Source organism: Mirounga angustirostris, unplaced genomic scaffold (assembly GCF_029215605.1).
Source record: "Mirounga angustirostris isolate CCGP_5_RB_7025 unplaced genomic scaffold, mMirAng1.0.hap1 SCAF_7, whole genome shotgun sequence".
NCBI classification, from domain to species: domain Eukaryota; kingdom Metazoa; phylum Chordata; class Mammalia; order Carnivora; family Phocidae; genus Mirounga; species Mirounga angustirostris.
Genome location: NW_026991715.1, coordinates 143,130,742 through 143,150,664, shown reverse-complemented (window position 1 = coordinate 143,150,664; position 19,923 = coordinate 143,130,742). Strand labels below are relative to the sequence as shown.

Below are 19,923 nucleotides of genomic sequence, written 5' to 3'. Positions count from 1 at the left end.
ATTCCATTTTCTTAACAATAAAGAATTACTGTTTTACGAAAAGAATGACTTTTGAGCAACCAATAACACAGTCACGGCCAGGTGATTTAAGATGCATCAGCAAAAACAACATACAAATAATAAAACGTTATCTAAATATGTTATTAAGCTGACCTTTACCTGCTTAAGCTTAATTGCAGACAGTATTTTTTCCACCACAACATCCTGCGGCTGGCTCCAGATGGAATCAGTTCCATTGTTGGTAATATAGGCTTTACACGCAGATATCATCTGATTAGTCACCTGGAATGTCCCAATAAAATGGTGTGAAGTACATAAAACAGCCATCAGTCAACAGCTGGACTAGAGGGTCCTTGACTCCTCTACCTCTCAGAGTGTACAATCTATGAACTTGACATTAGGTTTACTTTTTTCCATCACAACTATGATCCAGCACCAACATTTTTTTTGCCCCAGCCTTACTGAGGTATAAATGACAAACAAAAATGGTATATATTTAAGACGTACAACATGATGCTTGATATTCATATACAGAGTGAAATGATTACCACAATCAAGCTAACACATCTACCCCCTCACGGTCACCATTGTATGTGTGTTGAAAAGACTTAAGATCTGCTCTCTTAACAACTTTTGAGTACACAATACAGTATTATTAACTATAATCACTATGCTGTGCTTTAGATTCCCAGAATTTATTCATCTTATAACTGAAAATTGTAGCTTTTGACCAGCATCTCCCCATTTCCCACTCTCTCCAGCCCCTGGCAACCACCCTTCTACTCTCTGCTTCTATTTGTTTGACTTTTTTAGATTCCAGTATGGACTGTCAAAGTCATTTATAAAACCAGAGTTGGAAGCACTATGGCAAATCAACAATTCAGGCACCCCTGTGTATGCAGGATGAACACCTTAACCAGCCAGGAAGGGATTCACTTCCCTATCTAAAAGCTGTTGAGAGTCCCCCAGTCTCCTTAGGTAGCCTGCTCTAACATGTAACTCACAGTCTCCAAGTGCCTTGGGAAGGACCGTCCACCCTGGTCATTTTAAGACACCAGGAGCCGGAGCAGAAATGTCAAAGGGAGAAGCAACAGAGAGTCAAGCTGACTTCCATATGCACTCATGTTTTATCCATCCTTCCAAACTGTAAAAAACTTTCAGAATTTTCTTGTGATTTTTTTTTTTTTTTTATAAATTAAAAGGAAAACCAGATGACTATCCAGTGTGCACGGAATGACCTGATGTCTGGGATGTGTAGGGCAAAGGTCGGGATGCGCATGAAATAAGATGGATGGCGTGCAGGCGGAACCTTGGTAACAGGTACATGGGGGGCTGGTGTACCACTCTCTTTCCTTTTGTACCTGCCTCAAAATTTCCATAGTGAAAGGGTTTTCAAAATTAGATAAATGATGGTTTCACAATTTTGTTCAAAAACAGGCCTTGCCGATAATATGCACGAAGCCTGGTGTGATGACACAAATTGACTTTTGAGTCTCTGGCTCAAAGGAATATCCCTCACGACCCTAACGCGTCCTTTGAACGCGGGAAGAAGTGCAGCAAGAATCTCGTGGATTTCCTTCCTTTTTCTGCCTGAAGTGCCTGACTGAGAGCAGAAGAAAGGGAGTCTCCTGTCCGGCTCTCGGGGTGGACGTCCCCCTTCCCAGCAAGAGCCACGCTTCCTAGTATGTTAGCATCCGCAATACAAGCCCAGATGAGACGAAAATGCCTCTATCTTAATACAACGCTTAAAACTTTCACCTTGGTAATGAAAGTCATTTACTTCTTAGGGACTGTTCAAAATGGGAAAAGCAACAGTGCTCACCACTAACAGTTACGAGTTAGGACATAAGGTTTAAAGATCGTTATGTTTTTTGGCAGAATCATTACAATTGCTTTATGGATTACTGAAACGTTGCAAGTGGATTTCATTACCATGATTACTGTTCTAATAAACCAAGTAAACAACTGTGGCATCAGATAAATTTGGAAAAGTGGCACATGAAATATAAAGTAGGAGAAAGCCAGTTAAATATAGTTTTTCTTAATAAAAATTTACCCAATAGGAATAAATAATGTGCTAAATAACATAGGGAAATTCAAAGAGAATCTTATTTTTTTATTTTTATTATATAAATAACACCATATTTATTATAATAACTACTTAGGAAATAATGCTTTATGATTTGTGAGAATCAGCCTCACAAATACACTTAATTCTCTCTGTTGAGAGATTAAAACTTTTTCTCTCATTGTAGGATACACAGACACTGAATTACGCGAATGTGGTCATTTCTAACTATTAAAAAATTAAAAATGGCAAAAAAAATATAAGTCACCATGGACTCTATGCACTCACCTTTACAAACAGAGATGTGATCTTCTCAGAGGTGTTATAGTACTGAGAGATACTATAGATCATTTTAATTGCATTTATAAGTGTAGGAATAGCATCAATCATGGATATCTGGAAGACACCACGAGAGTTTTCAAAGAAACAAATATCAAGTTCAGCAAAATTCTAACAGTCGAACCATTCAATCTTCATTAGAATAAAATTAGCTATGAGACTTTTTTTTAATTTTTTAAATATTAACTAACACCACTAACTACTTACTAACGAACTACTAACAAACACTAATGAACTACTTACTAACGAACTACTAACTTAACTAACACTACTAACACTACCACGAAAATATTAACTATCACTTCACATAAATGTATTTAAGGGTAATTTTATTTGTATTATTTAGTCATATGCAGTTAATCAAATTTTATTTCTATGCAAGAAACATTAGCTTTCTGTTAATGACAAGGTTAACAGTTAATTTTATAATAAATAAAAGCAGGCACTCCCTAAAGTTAAAAGATAACACACCAGCTGATAACCCTTCCCACACTTCTTTGAGTATCATCCAGAGTATCAATTATAATACTTAATGGAAACTGGAATATACAATAAGGGTTTTTAAAATATAATATTGCATATTCATCATAAACAGAGATAGACAGATCTAGATAGGCATGAGTGCAGTTGACCCTTAAACAATGCAGGGGTTAAGAGCACAATCCCCATGTAGTTGAAAATTCATGCGTAACTTCTGACTCCCCAAAAACTAAACTACTAATAGCCTACTGTCGACCAGAAGCCTTACCGATAACATAAAAAGTTGATTAACACATATTTTGTATGTTTTGTGTATTATATACTATATTCTTACAATAAAGGAAGCCAGATAAAAGAAAATGGTTAAGAAAGATAAACTACATTTACAGCACTGTACTGTGTTTATGAAAAAATCCACATGTACGTGGACCTATGCAGTCGAAAACCATGTTGCTCGAGGGTCAACTGTATACATATATCATTTTCTTGAGAGTAGAAAGAGGTTTCAAAGACTTTTCCAACAGATTATAATATTAATGAACCAAACTGCACACTCAATCCAGCCAGTGCAAAAGGGTCATCAGTAGATTAAGCAAGTAGAGATCTTTAACTCACAGGGTCACTACTGTACAAGGAGTCACAGCATTTTTCAAGTGTGTACAGATATTTGACATTGTCCTTCGCTTCATTCGCTGCATCAGTAACTCGAATATCCATCTCCCTCCAAGTCTAAGGACAAGACAGGAAAGCACTGTTAATGCATCGATTACAAAGGAACTTCCAATAGCACAGCTGCTAAAAGTCACCCCAAGTCTCTTGTGTCAGACTTTCAGTTTATCCTATGCCTCTCGCATCAAGCTGAATCCACAGGAATGAGGGGTATTGCCACATTGAAGAGTAGTTTAAATTCTTTGAAGTTTTAAAGGGATCTCTTCACAGCCTTCTCTTATAAAATCTACTCAATAACTAGGACAGAGCATCAAGAGGGCACCAACCCCATCTGAACCCACACCTTCTCTCCTCCACTGGCTCCTGGATCCATTTTGCACCTCATTCCCATATTTTCTTTTTTTTTTTTTTAAAGATTTTATTTATTTATTTGAGAGAGAGAGAATGAGAGACAGAGAGCATGAGAGGGAGGAGGGTCAGAGGGAGAAGCAGACTCCCTGCTGAGCAGGGAGCCCAATGCCGGACTCGATCCCAGGACTCCAGGATCATGACCCGAGCCGAAGGCAGTCGCCCAACCAACTGAGCCACCCAGGCGCCCCATTCCCATATTTTCTATGGTGAAGAACTGAAGGAAGCCTCCAGCCAATAGCCAGCAAGGAACTGAACCCTGCAAGAACCCCACAAGCAACTTGGAGGCAGGTCCTCCCCTGGGGTGGGCGAGCCTCAGATGAGCCAACACCCTGACCATAATCTCAGGAGAGATGCTGAGTCACAGGCATCTGGCTGAGCTGCATCCCAACTCCTGACCCACAGGCTGTGACATAATATATGTTTGCTGTTTTATGTTGCTAAGTTGTAGGGTAATTTGTTACACTGGGGTATAAAAGCAATATTCTAGGGCTAAAAAAAAAAAATATTCAAGTTAAGTTCTTATTTTAATACTCCTGGTTGGTCCGAAATCCAAATATATATATAATCATGATACTACGTTACATCTTAATTACATGCAATGCTCTGTAATTAATACATGTACTTACATGGACACAGGCCAACAGATACCGTTGATTCAAAGGCTATTTCCACAATACTCAGAATTATAACAGGGGGATATTATCCAACCTTAAAGTTTGTTCCTAAAGGTGTAATAACATTTTTCTGTACCTAGTTACTCCATGACATGAAAATGCACACAGAGAATTTTCACTCCCATGTCACAAAGCAAAAAGAAATGGCTGACAACCTTTAGAAGCTTGGACCTGGCGGCAGCAAGCACAGCCAACACAGCCTTCACATCCGGGCTTTTTAATTGATCCAAAAGGTAGTTAAATTTGGACAGTCTTTTTTTCCAGTGCTCCAGCTCTGCACGGGGCCCAAGGTCATCCGCTTCCTTACGCAGCTGGTTGTTTTCTGCAAGGACCTGAAAATGCACAGCAGAGCCTTGAACCTCTGACTAGGGCTGGCAGCACGAAAGTTATGCACAGGCAAAAAAAATAAGGAAATAAGTCAATTATGTTGTCGGAATCATGATATATTTTTAATCATGTGCATGCTTCAAATGACAGCCTTTTCCTTGTATCCATTTTTAACCCTTTAACAAAAATGTAGTTGACTTGCTCTAACTGAAAACTACTTATCTAAAAAGCTTTAATGAACTTTTGGAGGACCTGTTCTCAGAAAGCTTCCTTGACTATCCACTTACTGTATAATCTTGGAACAATAGAACCTTGGAAAGCCCCCGTGCCTTAATTTGGTTAATTTTCATTGTGCTTACTTTTTGATTCAATGTCCACCTTCACTTAGGATTTTTCTGAAAATATTTTTTTTTAAGTTAAGTCTCAAGCTCCTTTTTGGAGGGCACAGTGTTTGGAAAACTTGTACTTCCACAGAGGTCCTCTCTCAAGTAAAATACACCTTGAGAAAACAATTGGCAAAGTGCAGTCTTCTTGTGACCTAAGTATTTAAAGCCATTTCCTTTCATCTCTTCGAATTCTTACTATCTCTTCTTAACTAATGACTATAAATTAAATCACATTGAACTTCTCACCTTTTTAGGGGCTTGAAGTTAAACACTCAAGCAAATGGGAACGGCATACGATATACTGTCTTCCACTGACTACTTCAGTAAAGTGGCATCTGAAACTGATGTTTGGTTTCTGGAAATTACCTGTTCTGTCTGTCTGATCCATACTCTCATACAACCTTCTGTTTTCTCCAGAGTCTCGGGGTTATTAGCTAGAGTCAGGTAGTCAATTGGTTCCTTCAGGGTTTTCAGTTCAAATATGTCACACTTTTGAAGGTTCACCTAATTAAAATGAAAATTATATAAGATGATGCTAATTTTAAAACATACACACACACTTCTGGTTGACCCCTAGGCTCAGAAGGATCTTAAGGTCTTCTCTAAACTACCCTGTTCCCTGAAGAAAGGTCCCTGGAAGCACAGTGTGATACACAAGGCTCAATCCTCCCTTACGGATTGAGCACACCACTGGAGACGACTGAGGGCAGATTTTGGGTCAAAAAAAAAAGAAAAAAGAGTGTACTAGAGAGAATCATCATAACATTACAAAATTTGGGAGTTAATAAAGAACTAAGAAATTACTTAAAAATTGAAGAGTCAACTCACAAAACCAAAGAATATGGGGGCACTTCAAGGATACTGATTGGAAGGAGGGTAATTTCTAATCCATTACATTCTTTTTTTGGTACTAACCAGATGAAAAGACTCTCATGTCCTTACCCAATAACATCCTTATAGTTAGCAAGTTCAGTGTCAAATATATGGATTTGTTTCAGGGGAGGGAGGAGAAAGAGGATGGAGAAGGAGGTCTGTTAGGTTTTGACTTGACAAAGAAACCTGGTGCATTTTCTCACACACATAAATGGACCTCAATATTTGAGAAGGGCATTTCCTTCTGGTAAAGGTGCACCTGGCACTGTGAATGCCTAAATTCAGGTTTCAGGCCTAATCCCTCTTTACCAACCACAGAACGAGTACATTTCTCTCAACTGGTTCAGAACCAGCAGGAAGGGATGTGGTTATCTGTCACCCTCAAATGCCAAATGCCAATATGGCCAAGGAGCCACATCACAAAGCCCAGGCCCTAAGGGGCTTGTTGGTAACCAAGGCAGAACCAGAGTTTTCCCATTTCCTTCACTTGGCTTCCTACTAAAGCCCTACCAGCTCTAACCTTATCTGATGGCCTCCAGCCCTGGCTCCCATGCTCAGAAGTTCTATGTCTGTCCCATCCCCGTGGGGCTGAGACACCATTCCAACCTCCCAGAACCTAGCCTCCCCACTCTGTTTTTCACTTGGCTACACTACAATAGATCTCTGAAAACCCACCGGGGCAGGCATATGCCCCCACTCCCCTGGGCTTGTGCTCACGTTGCCCCCAGCCTGGAAGAACCTCCCAGCACGCCTCCACCCCTGACCTCCCCCACCTTCTGCACCTGCCACATCTCCCAGAGAGATCCTTGGTTTCCCAGGGGAGGGCTCTGCACTTCGTGAAGTGGCACAATCTCCCCGCTAGGTGGCGATCCATCCACTTTTTTGAATAGCTATACCGCCATAGGAGGTGGAACCTTACGAAAGCACTGCTTTTTAGGCAGAATAACAATTTAACTTGCTTCAATTTGCATCTTACTATGGCCTGCATCAGAGTTCATTGCAAATACAACTCAGATATTAGGTGGAATCATCCCGCTCCTGTCTGGATTGAAAGTCGCTCCACTCTCCCATTCCACATCCTTTAGAAACCCTAATGCCTCCTTCCCCCACTAGGTCCAATACATCTCAGTATTCTCTGGAGAGAAGTGAGTAATACATTGTCATTGGTAGGGCACCTGGGTGGCTTAGTCGATTAAGCATCTGCCTTTAGCTCAGGCCATGGTCTCAGGATCCTGGGAATGAGCCCAGCATCGAGCCTGCTTCTCCTTCTCCTTCTGCCACTCCCCTTGCTCGTTCTCTCTCTCTCTCAAATAAATAAAATCTTTTTAAAAATACATTGTTATTGGTATCATAGGCTACATTTCTGTCTCCCATAGATGCCTGATCTGGGCTGCTGTCCGTCATGGTTTTGCATCCACCACCTTCTGCCCCAAGGAACCAGTAACACAGGCTTACCGTAGATCACACAAATTTTATGGAAGCTAAATCACATTTGCCAAACTTATCCTTAAAGGCCCTTTTGGTCACAGACTGAACCACAGGACCCAGTCCACTCCCTCCAGATATGTCAACTCCTCTCTCCTTTCCGTCTGATCTTCGGGATTTCCTCCATCCCTACCCACCACCCACCCCACACACGCATGCGCACACAAAGACAGACACACACACACGCCACACACCCTGGTTCCAAATTCCTTTCCTTCTAGGATGCAGAGGGATGCTACATACACTTCTGTTTGCAGTCAAACGTTTGATATGACTGAATAAAACCCTCCATCATGGCCAACACTTCTAAGGAACCCCTAATGCATTAATCACTCCAAACTGTAAGAATTTAAATCTAGTCACCACCACCTCTTGAAGGGGCAATAAAAAAGCACACAAGATGTTTTCAAGGTTTGCTGGGCAATGGAATTAAGACCATCTAAGAGAAGCATTACATACTTATACGTTGATTTGTTCACCATCTGATAACTTTTGAAGGAATAACTTATTCATTCTTACCTTCTCCTTCAGACTCTCCTGGGCGCCCGACAGGATGCTCACAAAGCCTTCCAGAGAGCTCAAGAACTCCTGCCGAATGCTGGATGCTTCCTGAAGGCCCTCGAGCTCGCCCCAGCCATGGCTCGTGGCCTTGAGAGCGGGAATGAAGATATCTGACAGCAAACGCCTCATGCTATTGAGCAGGCCCCCATCTGCGGTGTCTAACATATTAAAGCTCACCTCCTGGAAAACAGGAGATCCTCTACTGTCAAAATTACCCGCAATGGCAACATAGCTACTGAGTCATTTCTGAGTTCTGTTCATTCATCAACTATCCTGTAGAAGTAAATGAAGATGAACCAAATGAGAGGAGCAAAAGCTATGAGCTGGCTATAGCAAGAGTCGGTCACCATCGCCTGCATTTCAGCAGACGCTCAAAAGCAGGCAGGGGAGTGGGAAAACTTTCTAGTGGCGAAAAGGGACAGGTTTGGGTGTGGGGTAGCTGGAGCAGCTCCAAGAAGCAGGGCATCCTGTGTGATTGGTGAGGGGTGCATATTCGGCTTTCTCTGGTTGGTCCCAGGGAAGTATGCCCGGGAGTATGGCCAGAGTGAAGGAGGCTGACAGTCATGAACGAGGATCTGACCATGCGGGCCAATCGTTTCAGCTATTATTGCTGAGCTTCCTCCTTGCCGGTTTCCTGCAAGTCTCACATTGCAGGCTGGCTACCTGGGGTGTTTCATAGAGAAGGGGCTTGGTTTTCTGGGCAGGTTGCTGCCAGTTGTAGGTCAAAATTCTGTTTTACATATGGTCTGGCCTTGATCTGTCTGTAGATTCAGTCTCTTAAGTCCAGGAAATTACTTTTTCGATACCCTGGTTAAGATATAAGCTTTATACTATTCTAAGTTGCAATCCTCAAAATAAAAGCACGAACTAAACAGAACCAGTTTATTTGCTTCAAGCAGATAATGCACCCACTGAGGGCAGAGGAGATTTACATGTTACTTTGCAGAAAAAATAAAATTATACATCCATCATTGTAAATCTTACTTTAAATGTATGAAATTTGCCATTAAGTAAGTCATGTATGGGGAATTATGTTTAAAAGGCAAGACTTCATGTTTTACACACACGTACACACATGCATGCACATGCATACATACAATATTATATCAGTTTTTGTTAATAAACTGAATAGTAGGTCCTCTGACTCCACAGATTTAAAGGAAATGACCTCTTGTTTGCTGTGAATGCTTTTAGAAATACTTCTTTGGAAGTAGTTTTAGATACCTGATGAACATAGCGGTTACCTCTATAGTGAGGGGTTTTTTTTGTAGAATTTATGTGATTTTTGGCAATTTGGGGTAAAGGACTGCTCTTGCCCCTTACCTGATGGATGTTCTCAGGGGTGATGGCTCTGGAAGGGTCAGTCCTGATGAAGAACACACACACTCCGGTAAGAGCAACATCTTTTCCCTCTGTCACGAACACCTTAGGCTTTTTAATCTTCTCAGAAAGGGGATTTACTCCCCCTGGAGAGCCAAGCTGTCCTACAAGGGCAGAAGAACTTTAGTTTCACCAATACTATAAAGAGGTGAGAGAGGAGACAGCATCTATTGCTCGTACTCTGTGTCAGCTCCCCTGCTGGGTACATTGTCTACGTTACTGAAGTCACTACAACCTTTAAAGGCAGCTGTGACCTGCCTCCGAGTCACAGCCAACAGGTGGCAGAGTCAAGATCAGAAACCAGCTCTGACTATAAACTCCAGACCCCTGCTGTCCCCTCAGTATGGCTCTCTGAGTCAGGACACCGCTGAGCCAGGAGAGCATCGTGATGAATGGTGTGAGCTCTAGGGCCAGACTCCCAAGGCTTGAGTCTCAGGTTGCACTTCCCGGCCATGTGACCTTGGGCAAGTTACTTAATCTTTCTGGCCTTGGTTTTCTCATCTGAAAAATGCAAATAATAATACTAGGTCCAAGCATCTGGAGTTGTTGTGAGGATTAAAGGAGTTAATACATGTGAAGACCTTAGAAAAGCACATAAAAATCGTCGCTCACTAAGCATTCTCATTATTGTTATTTGAAAATTCATTTTTGGTCATCTAAGCATGCAGCTCATTGAGGGGATCATTTAGGTAAGCAGAGCTCAACCACTGTGCTCTTATCTGCCCATGAAAGTTTTAGTTCTCCGAGTAAATCGGTAGCTCAAGCAAGATTATTGGGGTAGGAGGACAGGGCCAAGGGAGAAATCTGGGGAAGGACATGGACTGGAAGTTGAATCCCAAAACCCTGGGATTAGAATTTCTTGGAGAGAGGCATCTGAGTGGCTCAGTCATTAAGTGTCTGCCTTCAGCTCAGGTCATGATCCCAGGGTTCTGGGATCGAGCCCCGCATCGGGCTCCCTGCTCGGCGGGAAGCCTGCTTCTCCCTCTCCTACTCCCCCTGCTTGTGTTCCCTCTTTCACTGTGTCTCTCTCTGTCAAATAAATAAATAAAATCTTTAAATTAAAAAAAAAACCTCTTGGAGGAACCCTCTTCTAGGCTCCCCCCACAGAGCTGGGCTAGGGACTTGGACTGGAGTTTTGACAGTGAACCTGTCCAATAAAGATAACCAGCAGATAGCTCTCATCAGGAGGACAACACATCGCCGTGGGATGTGCAGCATCTCTGGAGGATCCACCTAGGGCCCACAAGAGCAAAGACCCAGAGAATCAAGGTCAGCCAACTGTGACAGTGAGAGTGCCAGTCAAGTCCAGGCTCTCCTGCCCACCTCTCCCCCTCTTTCCCTGCCCTGCTTCAAGCCTGACGCAGTCAGCAACTGTGGTTAACACAATGTGGACAGGAGCTTCTGGAAGGATAAGCTGAACAAACAGAGGAGGACCATATGCTTCTCTCCTACGGCAAATACTGGCCTTCTGAGGTCCCTGCTGGGTGGAAGGAAGGGGGAAGACCAGGAGTGAAGAATATTTAACTTTAGATCAATTAATTTTGATCAATTGGAATTTTTTTTAGTTTCTGAATTGAGATAGTACTTATAATGTGAAGCAACTATAGGAATTTTTCTTACCTAAGAATATCCAGAAAAGTCATGGAATGGTCTGAATTTTAATCCAAGGTCAAAAGATTAAAGCCAGTCCCACTGAAAAAGGTTTAGAGGGAGAGTGGGAAACAAAAATGAACTTGCATTGTGTCTACATCCCATGAGCCCTTCTTGTTCAATGTCAGATTTACACACAAAGGCTTACTTCACCCAGCACACATTTCATGGATGAACTCAACATTTCATCTGACTTTATGTTTTGCAATCTGGGATAGAATTAGAAATCTCTGTATTATTTCGATTTTTCACTCAAAGTATAATGAACTTTCTTTTTTTTTTAAAGATTTTATTTCTTTATTTGACACAGAGAGAGAGCACAAGACCACAAAATTTCAGATGAATAATTCTAGAAAAGTGTCAATCACTTAGAGCATGCATGCATAATTTTCTCAGTTTTTAAACAAAAAACCATTAGCCATACTATATGCCAAGAGCAATAACTATTTTCCTTTTTCTTCAAAAAGGTAATAAAAGAATGAATATAATAATATAATCATAAGATTTTTGTTTATATCCCTAGTTTGGCTTTAAAATTATATGAATCCACATAAAAGTAGAATGGGATATGCCAGTTTAATCCACACAAAGATTTGCAAATTTTTCTTAAGTGAAAATAACTAAACTTGTCATTCCATATTACTCCTTTGAATCATCGTCAGTAGAAAATAAACATAATGTGGTATTTAAGTAGAAAACTCATTATGCTCATTGGCAAAAATTCCTATGTTAAAAATAAATGGTATCTATATAGAAAAGAAGCAGATGCCCATAAAAAGTTCTAGAACATAACTGCATAGAATGAACTAGCATGGAAGGAAAAGAAGTCTCAAAATGTAAAGTACTTTATTTTTCCTCAATTACCAGCACAGCCTGAAATGGGAGACAAAATATCTCAAGTAAAGTTAGAACAACCAGGCTAGATACCCATCATTATCTGTCCCCCTCTCCTTGAGCAGAAAATGGAACCTGGGCCTCACCTCACAGACGCCCATTTGTCCCATATGCCAAGATGGAAGCGTAAGAGGCCCCGTCAGCTCTGAGGGTAGCCTTCTGCTTCATGCCATCCTCAGATGAACCTAGCAACACATTTGTGGGTTACATCACACCAAGTTTGGATACCTGTTTCTGTTACCTCCATGTCCTGATAGTAAAATATAAGGTGACGAAGACCTCCAGCAGCGAAAAGCTGATCGATTCTTTCAATCTGCAAAAAAGAAAAGGCAAGGTCACAACTTCGTGCTGAATTAGAAACCATACTTAAATCAGCAGTTGCTGTCATTTTTCTTTTTCAGATAACACTACATCTAATGAAACCATAGAGAAGGCATCATATTTTTTGCAACATAATAAACAGTGAGAGAGTAAATGCCTCACCATAATAAAAATGTAATTCAACGAAGGAATTCAATTAATCATGAAAAGATGTGCTACATATACACATTTGAAAGAGATCGTCTCTCCATTTTTGCTAATTTCCAAAAGTGCTGAGCTGTTGAAAGCAGATAAATATAGAAGTGTTTTGTTTTCACTCAATCGCAGTTCAGAAAGCGAGAACACACCTTTCAAAATCCAGTCTAATACACTAGAGACAATTAATATTAAATTGTAATAATCACTGAAAAATGCCAGAAGAACACACATGATTATGGAACACTCCATCCAACAGCAGTCCAGAACTTAGTCCATGAGCTTCACTGTACAACTAAAGGTCTGCCAACTGGCCTACTACCAATGGAAGCACTTCTTTTAAAGTCATTGGCACAGTTTTAAATTCATATTAGAAGAAAAAGGATAAAATCTACATGTCCATTAAGATGGCTACTATCAAAAAAAATCCAGAAAATAAATGTTATGAAGGATGTGGAGAAATTGGAACCCTTGTACACTTTTGGTGAGAATGTAAAAATGGTAGAGTCACTATGGAAAACAGTATGGTGATTTCTCAAAATATTAATAGAATTATTCTATGATCCAGAAATTTCACTTCTGGGTATATACCCAAAAGAATTGAAAGCAGGATCTTGCAGAGATATTTGTACACCCATGCTCACCACAGCATTATCCACGATAGTCAAAAGATGGAAGCAACCCAACTGTTCATTAACAGATAAATGGATAAACAAAATGTGGCATATACATATGATGGAATATTATTCAGCCTTAAAAATGAGGGAAATTCTGACACATGCTACAACATGGATGAATCTTGAGGACATTTTGCTAAATAAAATAAGCCAGTCACAAAAAGACAAATACTGTATGATTACACTTATATGAGGTATCTAAAGTAGTCAAATTCAGAGAGACAGAAAATAGAATAGTGGTTTTCAGGGGCTGGGGGGATGGGTTGTTTGATGATACCGAGTTTCAATTTCACAAGACGAAGAGTTCTGAAGATTGGTTACCCAACAATGTGAACATACTTCACAGTACTGAACTGTATACTTAAAAACGATTAATGGGGGCGCCTGGGTGGCTCAGTTGGTTAAGCGACTGCCTTCGGCTCAGGTCATGATCCTGGAGTCCCTGGATCGAGTCCCGCATCGGGCTCCCTGCTCGGCAGGGAGTCTGCTTCTCCCTCTGACCCTCCGCCCTCTCATGCTCTCTGTCTCTCATTCTCTCTGTCTCAAATAAATAAATAAAATCTTTAAAAAAAAAAAAAAAAACGATTAATGGGGCGCCTGGGTGGCTCAGTCGGTTAAGCGTCCGACTCTTGATTTCAGCTCAGGTCTTAACCTCAGTGTTGTAGGATGTGGAGCCTACTTAAAAAAAAAAAAGGTTAAGATGGTAAATTTTACGTTCTATGTCATTACCACAATTTAAAATAAAATGTTTCCAAATGATAAACTCTAGTCTGAAAATTTAACTGTGGAAAAAATAAGCCCCCTTCAATTTCCCCCATATTATAGACATAACTATTATATAAATATAAGGAAGAGCAAGTTGCCCTGTCTCCTTCATTACACTTCCTTGATTGAGAACTATGGGGCTGCATGGGATGCCTTCGTTGAGATTAACTTTCAAGCCAAGAATGTGAAGGAGGTACTTCCAAGAGGCCAGTATTGAAACTCCTGCCCCTCTACGTTGCTTGTGAGCCCAAGCAAGGATGTTTTCTTTCAACCTCCAGGTTTTGACCTTCCTGGTCCTGAATATGACAAGGCAGTTTAACTTGGCTTCCTACAGTTCCAGACTTTTACTCATTTATTCCACTTGCACGATCCCAAGTCCAGATGTCTGAATTGGGAAGTGGGGCAGAGTTAAGCATTTCACATGTGGCACAATCTCTCTAAGACTGAATCCGGTAAGTGACTCTGTCTCCTTCTATGCCACCATTTTGGGGGAATAAAATTATCTACCTCCTGGCATTACGAAAATTAAATGGGATAATAGATGAAAGTCACTTAGATGAGACTGACGCCTGGTAAATATTCAACAAATGTTAGCTGTGATGAGGAGGAGAAAGGGGAGGAAAAGGGCATTTCCTCAATCCCTGATTGATCTATCCTGTAGTTGAGCCATTTTAGTGTTATCCATCCCTCATTGTTCCACTGACTCTTAGTGACCCCGCCAGAGTAACATGGTAGGAAGGAACAAAGCCAGGGGAGTGCTGGAGCCAGCTCATACTGGTTCATGACAGGCAATTGATCACAACTCTTTCCAGCTAAGCCTTTAGTAACATCACGTTGATAGTCTGGAATCAGCCATGATGGGAGTATTACATCACAGAAATCAGCAAACACTCAAAATAGTGCCTCCGTCTACCCTCTTGCTCAAAGCTGGTTGTTAAACATTTATAAACATACCACTAAATAACATTATCAATAGTGTGACACCCCTATCAATAGAAAAGACTCACCCTCTCTATTTTTATGCCTAAAAAGACAAACAAACAAATAAAACAACAACAACAACAACAAGAATTCAGCAAGCATCATAGCACTCCAGATATGCCTTCCTTGGTGCTCAGGAAATATGGTGCCCCCATATTTTGATCTTCCCTCTCCAAAATCAAAACACACCCCAGATTTTGGAAGGAAATCATGGCAGAAAATGGAAGTCAAGTTCAGGAACAAAAGAAACCAGATTCAGCTGCCAAACCAAAGTCAAAGCCAGGAAACTATGGCACAATTCAATCACCCAGGTTAGAACAGGATACATGTAAAACACAATAAATCAGAAGCTGAGAGAAGACTCTATTCTCCAAACTCAGGTTCCAAGATGGCACCTGAACTCAGCTTCATTGGATTCAGAAACATGCAGACATTGCTGTCAGAACCATGGAACTTAAATGACTGTTGTAAGTACCCCATTCAACATGAAGAGCTGGAGAGCCCTAAGGTCAATATGCCACCACCTGTACCATCAGAATGGAGTCTTACCCGTGTTAGAACAGACACCCCGTCCACAGCCCAGCACAGATCCTGCCATAGGACTGGGTCAACAGACTCTCTGTGCCCTCCATAATCAAGTCAGTGAGAAATCAAATGCATCTCACCTGATTCCCCTCAAGAATGGCATCTTCCACTTCAGTTTTGTCCAGGTCTACACAGGAAGCTACAATCGCAAATAAGTAGTCATGCCTACCATCCAAACGTGCCCGTTTGGCTTCCTTCTCTTCCTTCAGTCTTTGCTGTAAGAAAGGAACAAAAATGTTATGTGACAACTGCTGTTGTCAAATGGATTCATTTTATAATAATTTTGTGTGATTATTGCTTTTTCAAGTCTTGAGTATTCAGATAACAGACACCGTAATGGTACCAGTTTTTATGTACTATCTTCCATTTTTAGAAATAATGTTATTCTATTATGAAAATAAGATGTGCTCATTGTTTTTAAAATTGTGTAATACAGAGAAGCTAAAGGGGAAAAGAAAAAGAAAAATCATCTGTCCTCCAGAAATTATTACTGCAATTATTTTGTTCTAAATCTTTACAGATTTATTTGTATGCATATATAAACATGCAATAGACACACAAAAAAAGAGATTCCCATTTTTTGTAAACATTCCCTAAGCCTTTAAACTAATATTCTCCTACATTATCTCCTACCTTTATTGTTTGTCTACAGATTCCTATCAGGTCTTAAAATTGATTTCTGAATACCATTGCTTACCTTTAAACTGATTATTGATTATAATGCTAAGGCATGTTCAATATAACCAATGTGGGCAGTTTGAAGCATATCCTTCCATATGCACTATGCTCATACAAACATATGCAAATGTATACACACATTTCTATACTATACTATAAAATTTTTATGCATTTTCCCTTAATAATATACCACAGACGGGGCGCCTGGGTGGCTCAGTTGGTTAAGCAACTGCCTTCGGCTCAGGTCATGATCCTGGAGTCCTGGGATCGAGTCCCACATCGGGCTCCCTGCTCGGTGGGGGGTCTGCTTCTCCCTCTAACCCTCCCCCCTCTCATGTACTCTCTCTCTCTCTCTCATTCTCGCTCTCTCAAATAAATAAATAAATCTTTAAAAAAATAATAATAATATACCACAGACCTTTTTCTACTTTAATATAGGCTATTCCTATCTCTGTGATAGTTGCAAAATACTCAACAATATGGATACACCAGTTAGGACATCCTTAGTAACTAACTGTGGTTGTAGCTGCAGCATCCCACAGTTCTTTGGCAATATGACCATGACATGAACGTCCCCTCCTCTTGAATTTGGCTGGCCCTATGACCAGTTTTCACCAAAAGAACGTGCGGAAAAGTAAGACTACAAACCTGTCTAAGGTAATCCTTAGGAGATCTTCAGTTTCTGCCTTTGTGCTTGGGAATGACCCCTGGGAACCCAGCTACCATGCTGAGAAGTCCAAGCCACATGGGGAGACCACATGGAAGAAAAACCAAGGCGTTTTGGTCAACAGCCCCAGCCAAACTAGCCAATACACCGGAACCAACTTTTCTCCATGTGAGTAAGCTATCTTGGACATTCCAACCTAGTCAAGCCTACAGATCACTGCAACCCAACCCAATGCCACGTGAAGCAGAACCACCACCCCCAGTTGAGCCCAATCACCCACATACTCAAGAGAGATGATAATAGATCATGTTTGCTGCTGTAAGCCATTATGTTCTGGTGTAGTTTGTTATGCAGCAGTAGATAGTAAGAGTAATCCTTGTAGAATAATTTCATTGATTGGACAGAAAGCAAATAGATGTATGCTTGAGAAAAAGATGATTGAGAAAAGAGAAATACAAAGATACTGAATATAAACTATTCTTTCCAGGAACTTGACTATAAAGGAAAGAGGCATGGTACTAGTAGATAGAGGGGAATTTATAATCAAGAAAGAATTTTTGGGGGTGCCTTCCTGGGTGGTTCTGTTGGTTAAGAGTCCAACTCTTGATTTCAGCTCAGATCATGATCTCAGGGTCATGAAATGGAGCCTCCTGTCGGGCTCCGAGGTGGGTGTGGAGCATGCTTAAGATTCTTTTTCTCTCCTTCTGCCTCTGTCCCTCCCCATCCCCTCCCCCCACCATTTGCATGCACACTCTTACTCTCTCTCTCTCAAAAAAAAGAAAAAGAATTTTTAAGACACAAAAAGAACTTAAAAAACAGTGACGAGAAAAAGTTGGGGATTTCAGAGGGATTGAAAGGCCATCCCTGGACCCATGCAATTAACATTTGTTTTCCAGAACCTGAAGGGACTGCTCGAAAGAAGAATTGTGGGTGGAGGGAGGGATTAAGGTTTAAAAAATAATAACAAACAATATACCTATTTTTTTTTTGCCATTTCTCCCTAGAGGAACTAACACGGGTCCTGACACAAAGTATACATTCCATAAACATCAAATAGAAGTAAATTTAAATCTTTTTTCAAACATGGCTAAAACAAGGACAATGTTCTGTTGTTACAACTATTTTCTTCCTTCTTGGCAGGGAGGAAAAAACGCTTTTCAAAGTGAACTCTCAGGGTTTGTACTAAATGGCTTCAGCAGCTTGACAACATGGTGGGCAACCAGGGGAGCCAGGAATCAGACATCAAAACAAGATGGCCAATGCTGGGTAGCAACAAAGAAAGAAAAGAACCAGAGAACCAGAAGAGTCCGGATGTGAAGCAACTGAAGGCTCCCGAAGAATAGAGAAACTGAAATAAGACTCTACCATGGCAACACATTCTCTGTGACCTGATTTTATAAGACTCCAAAGGAAAAAAAAATTATATATATTCTAGTGGAGGAAAGGAGAGATTGGTCCCTAAAACAGAACACTAATTATTCTATTTTTACTTAAGTATCACATAGGAAGAAAAATTCCAAAGAAGTGTCATGTGTACAAAGAGAATTATCAATGTGTTTTTAAAGTAAATGTTTTCAGAGCTATGCTAAAAAACATGTTAAGCAACAAGTATGTTCTTGTATAAACTGATTGTTGTATCTCTAAAGACAAGTAATATGAAGCAAGCCCCAGGAGCCACGTAGAGGAAAGACCACATGTTTGTCCATCTCAACTCTCACTGCCATATCCTAAAGTATCCTGGTACAATGAGGGAACTGGTTTTTTACTATCACAAGAGGTCAGTAATGTCAAACAAGTATTTAGTGATCAGATCGGAGCACTGTCAGCCCATACACTTAAGCCTGCAGCTTTCTGGCTACTAGGAAATGGCAGCAACCAGCAGTCAGTGACCGGCTGTCTGGAGGTGGCTGTCCTGTCGGCCTCCATGTTTCAACATGAAGGACACTTGGAGTGGGAGGGTGGAGTGGTATGAAAACAGCAATAGGTGGACCATGGAATATTTTTTTAAGAGTCACATTAAAACTGTTTTGTGTTGCATGAGCAATCACCAATGGATGGGGTGGGGAGGTGCTGGGAAACCTATTTGATGTCCAAAGAAACCTAGAAAGTAGTCAAACATTTCTGCGATTTGGTGACAAGGTACATTGCGGCCACCCTGGAAGAAAAGGGTAGCTAATGTGCTAGCTCAGAGAGCTCATGTGGACCAACGAGGCCTGGGTGTCCGAGGGGTCCTGGGTTCCGGTCCCGGCTCTGCCACTTGCATCTGTCAGTCAACCTCTCCAGACTTTCATTTCCGTAAATCCACACTCCAAGCATTAGACAAGCTGACAGCTAAGTGCCAATCCTTCTCCACCGTCGGAGCTCCTTCTCATTGGATCAAAAGTTAACACGGACAAGAGACATGAGATTTTAAAATACGAATCGCAACAAAGACCCAAAGCGTGTGCTTTCATAATAAAGCTCTGTGAAGTTTTCTCATGACAAACCTACCCATTCCATCTTTTTAATATACTAACTTTTGCCTTTGACTCTACAGTTAAGCACAAGTCTGCATGCCTGTATACAGGCCACAAACATTTCATTTTGCCTCCAGGTTGACAATCTCCAACCATATGAAAGACCTTACTCTCATCTGTAAAATGAAGATACAGGTCCAAACCTGAAAGCTAATTGTGAAGATTAAATTGGGAGCAGTCTTGAAATAATACTAAGTCAACCAGCGCTTGAATTAAAATGGCATGACCAAGGCATTGACCCTGGACATTAAAATTCAGGAGGAACAAAACTTTTCAATAATGTTTTAATTGTACAAATGTTTAAACTCCCTCCACCCTTAGAAAGCCCAGCCCCGTTGGCA

General features: G+C 40.8%; 1 protein-coding gene across 3 annotated transcripts in view; it reads right to left on the bottom strand.

Moving 5' to 3' along the window:
* The window catches only part of DNAH5 (dynein axonemal heavy chain 5), a 273,454-nt gene that overhangs the window by 197,596 nt on the left and 55,935 nt on the right, over window positions 1–19,923 (bottom strand). For all 3 annotated transcript variants that reach the window (XM_064596856.1, XM_064596857.1, XM_064596858.1), the window contains exons 2-10: window positions 15,802–15,936; window positions 12,426–12,510; window positions 9,597–9,757; window positions 8,232–8,453; window positions 5,721–5,858; window positions 4,797–4,973; window positions 3,503–3,616; window positions 2,357–2,464; window positions 160–282 (exon numbers count right to left, since the gene is read on the bottom strand). In XM_064596856.1, coding sequence (XP_064452926.1) covers window positions 160–282; window positions 2,357–2,464; window positions 3,503–3,616; window positions 4,797–4,973; window positions 5,721–5,858; window positions 8,232–8,453; window positions 9,597–9,757; window positions 12,426–12,510; window positions 15,802–15,936 — 1,263 coding nt within the window. The remainder of the gene's footprint in view (window positions 1–159; window positions 283–2,356; window positions 2,465–3,502; window positions 3,617–4,796; window positions 4,974–5,720; window positions 5,859–8,231; window positions 8,454–9,596; window positions 9,758–12,425; window positions 12,511–15,801; window positions 15,937–19,923) is intronic.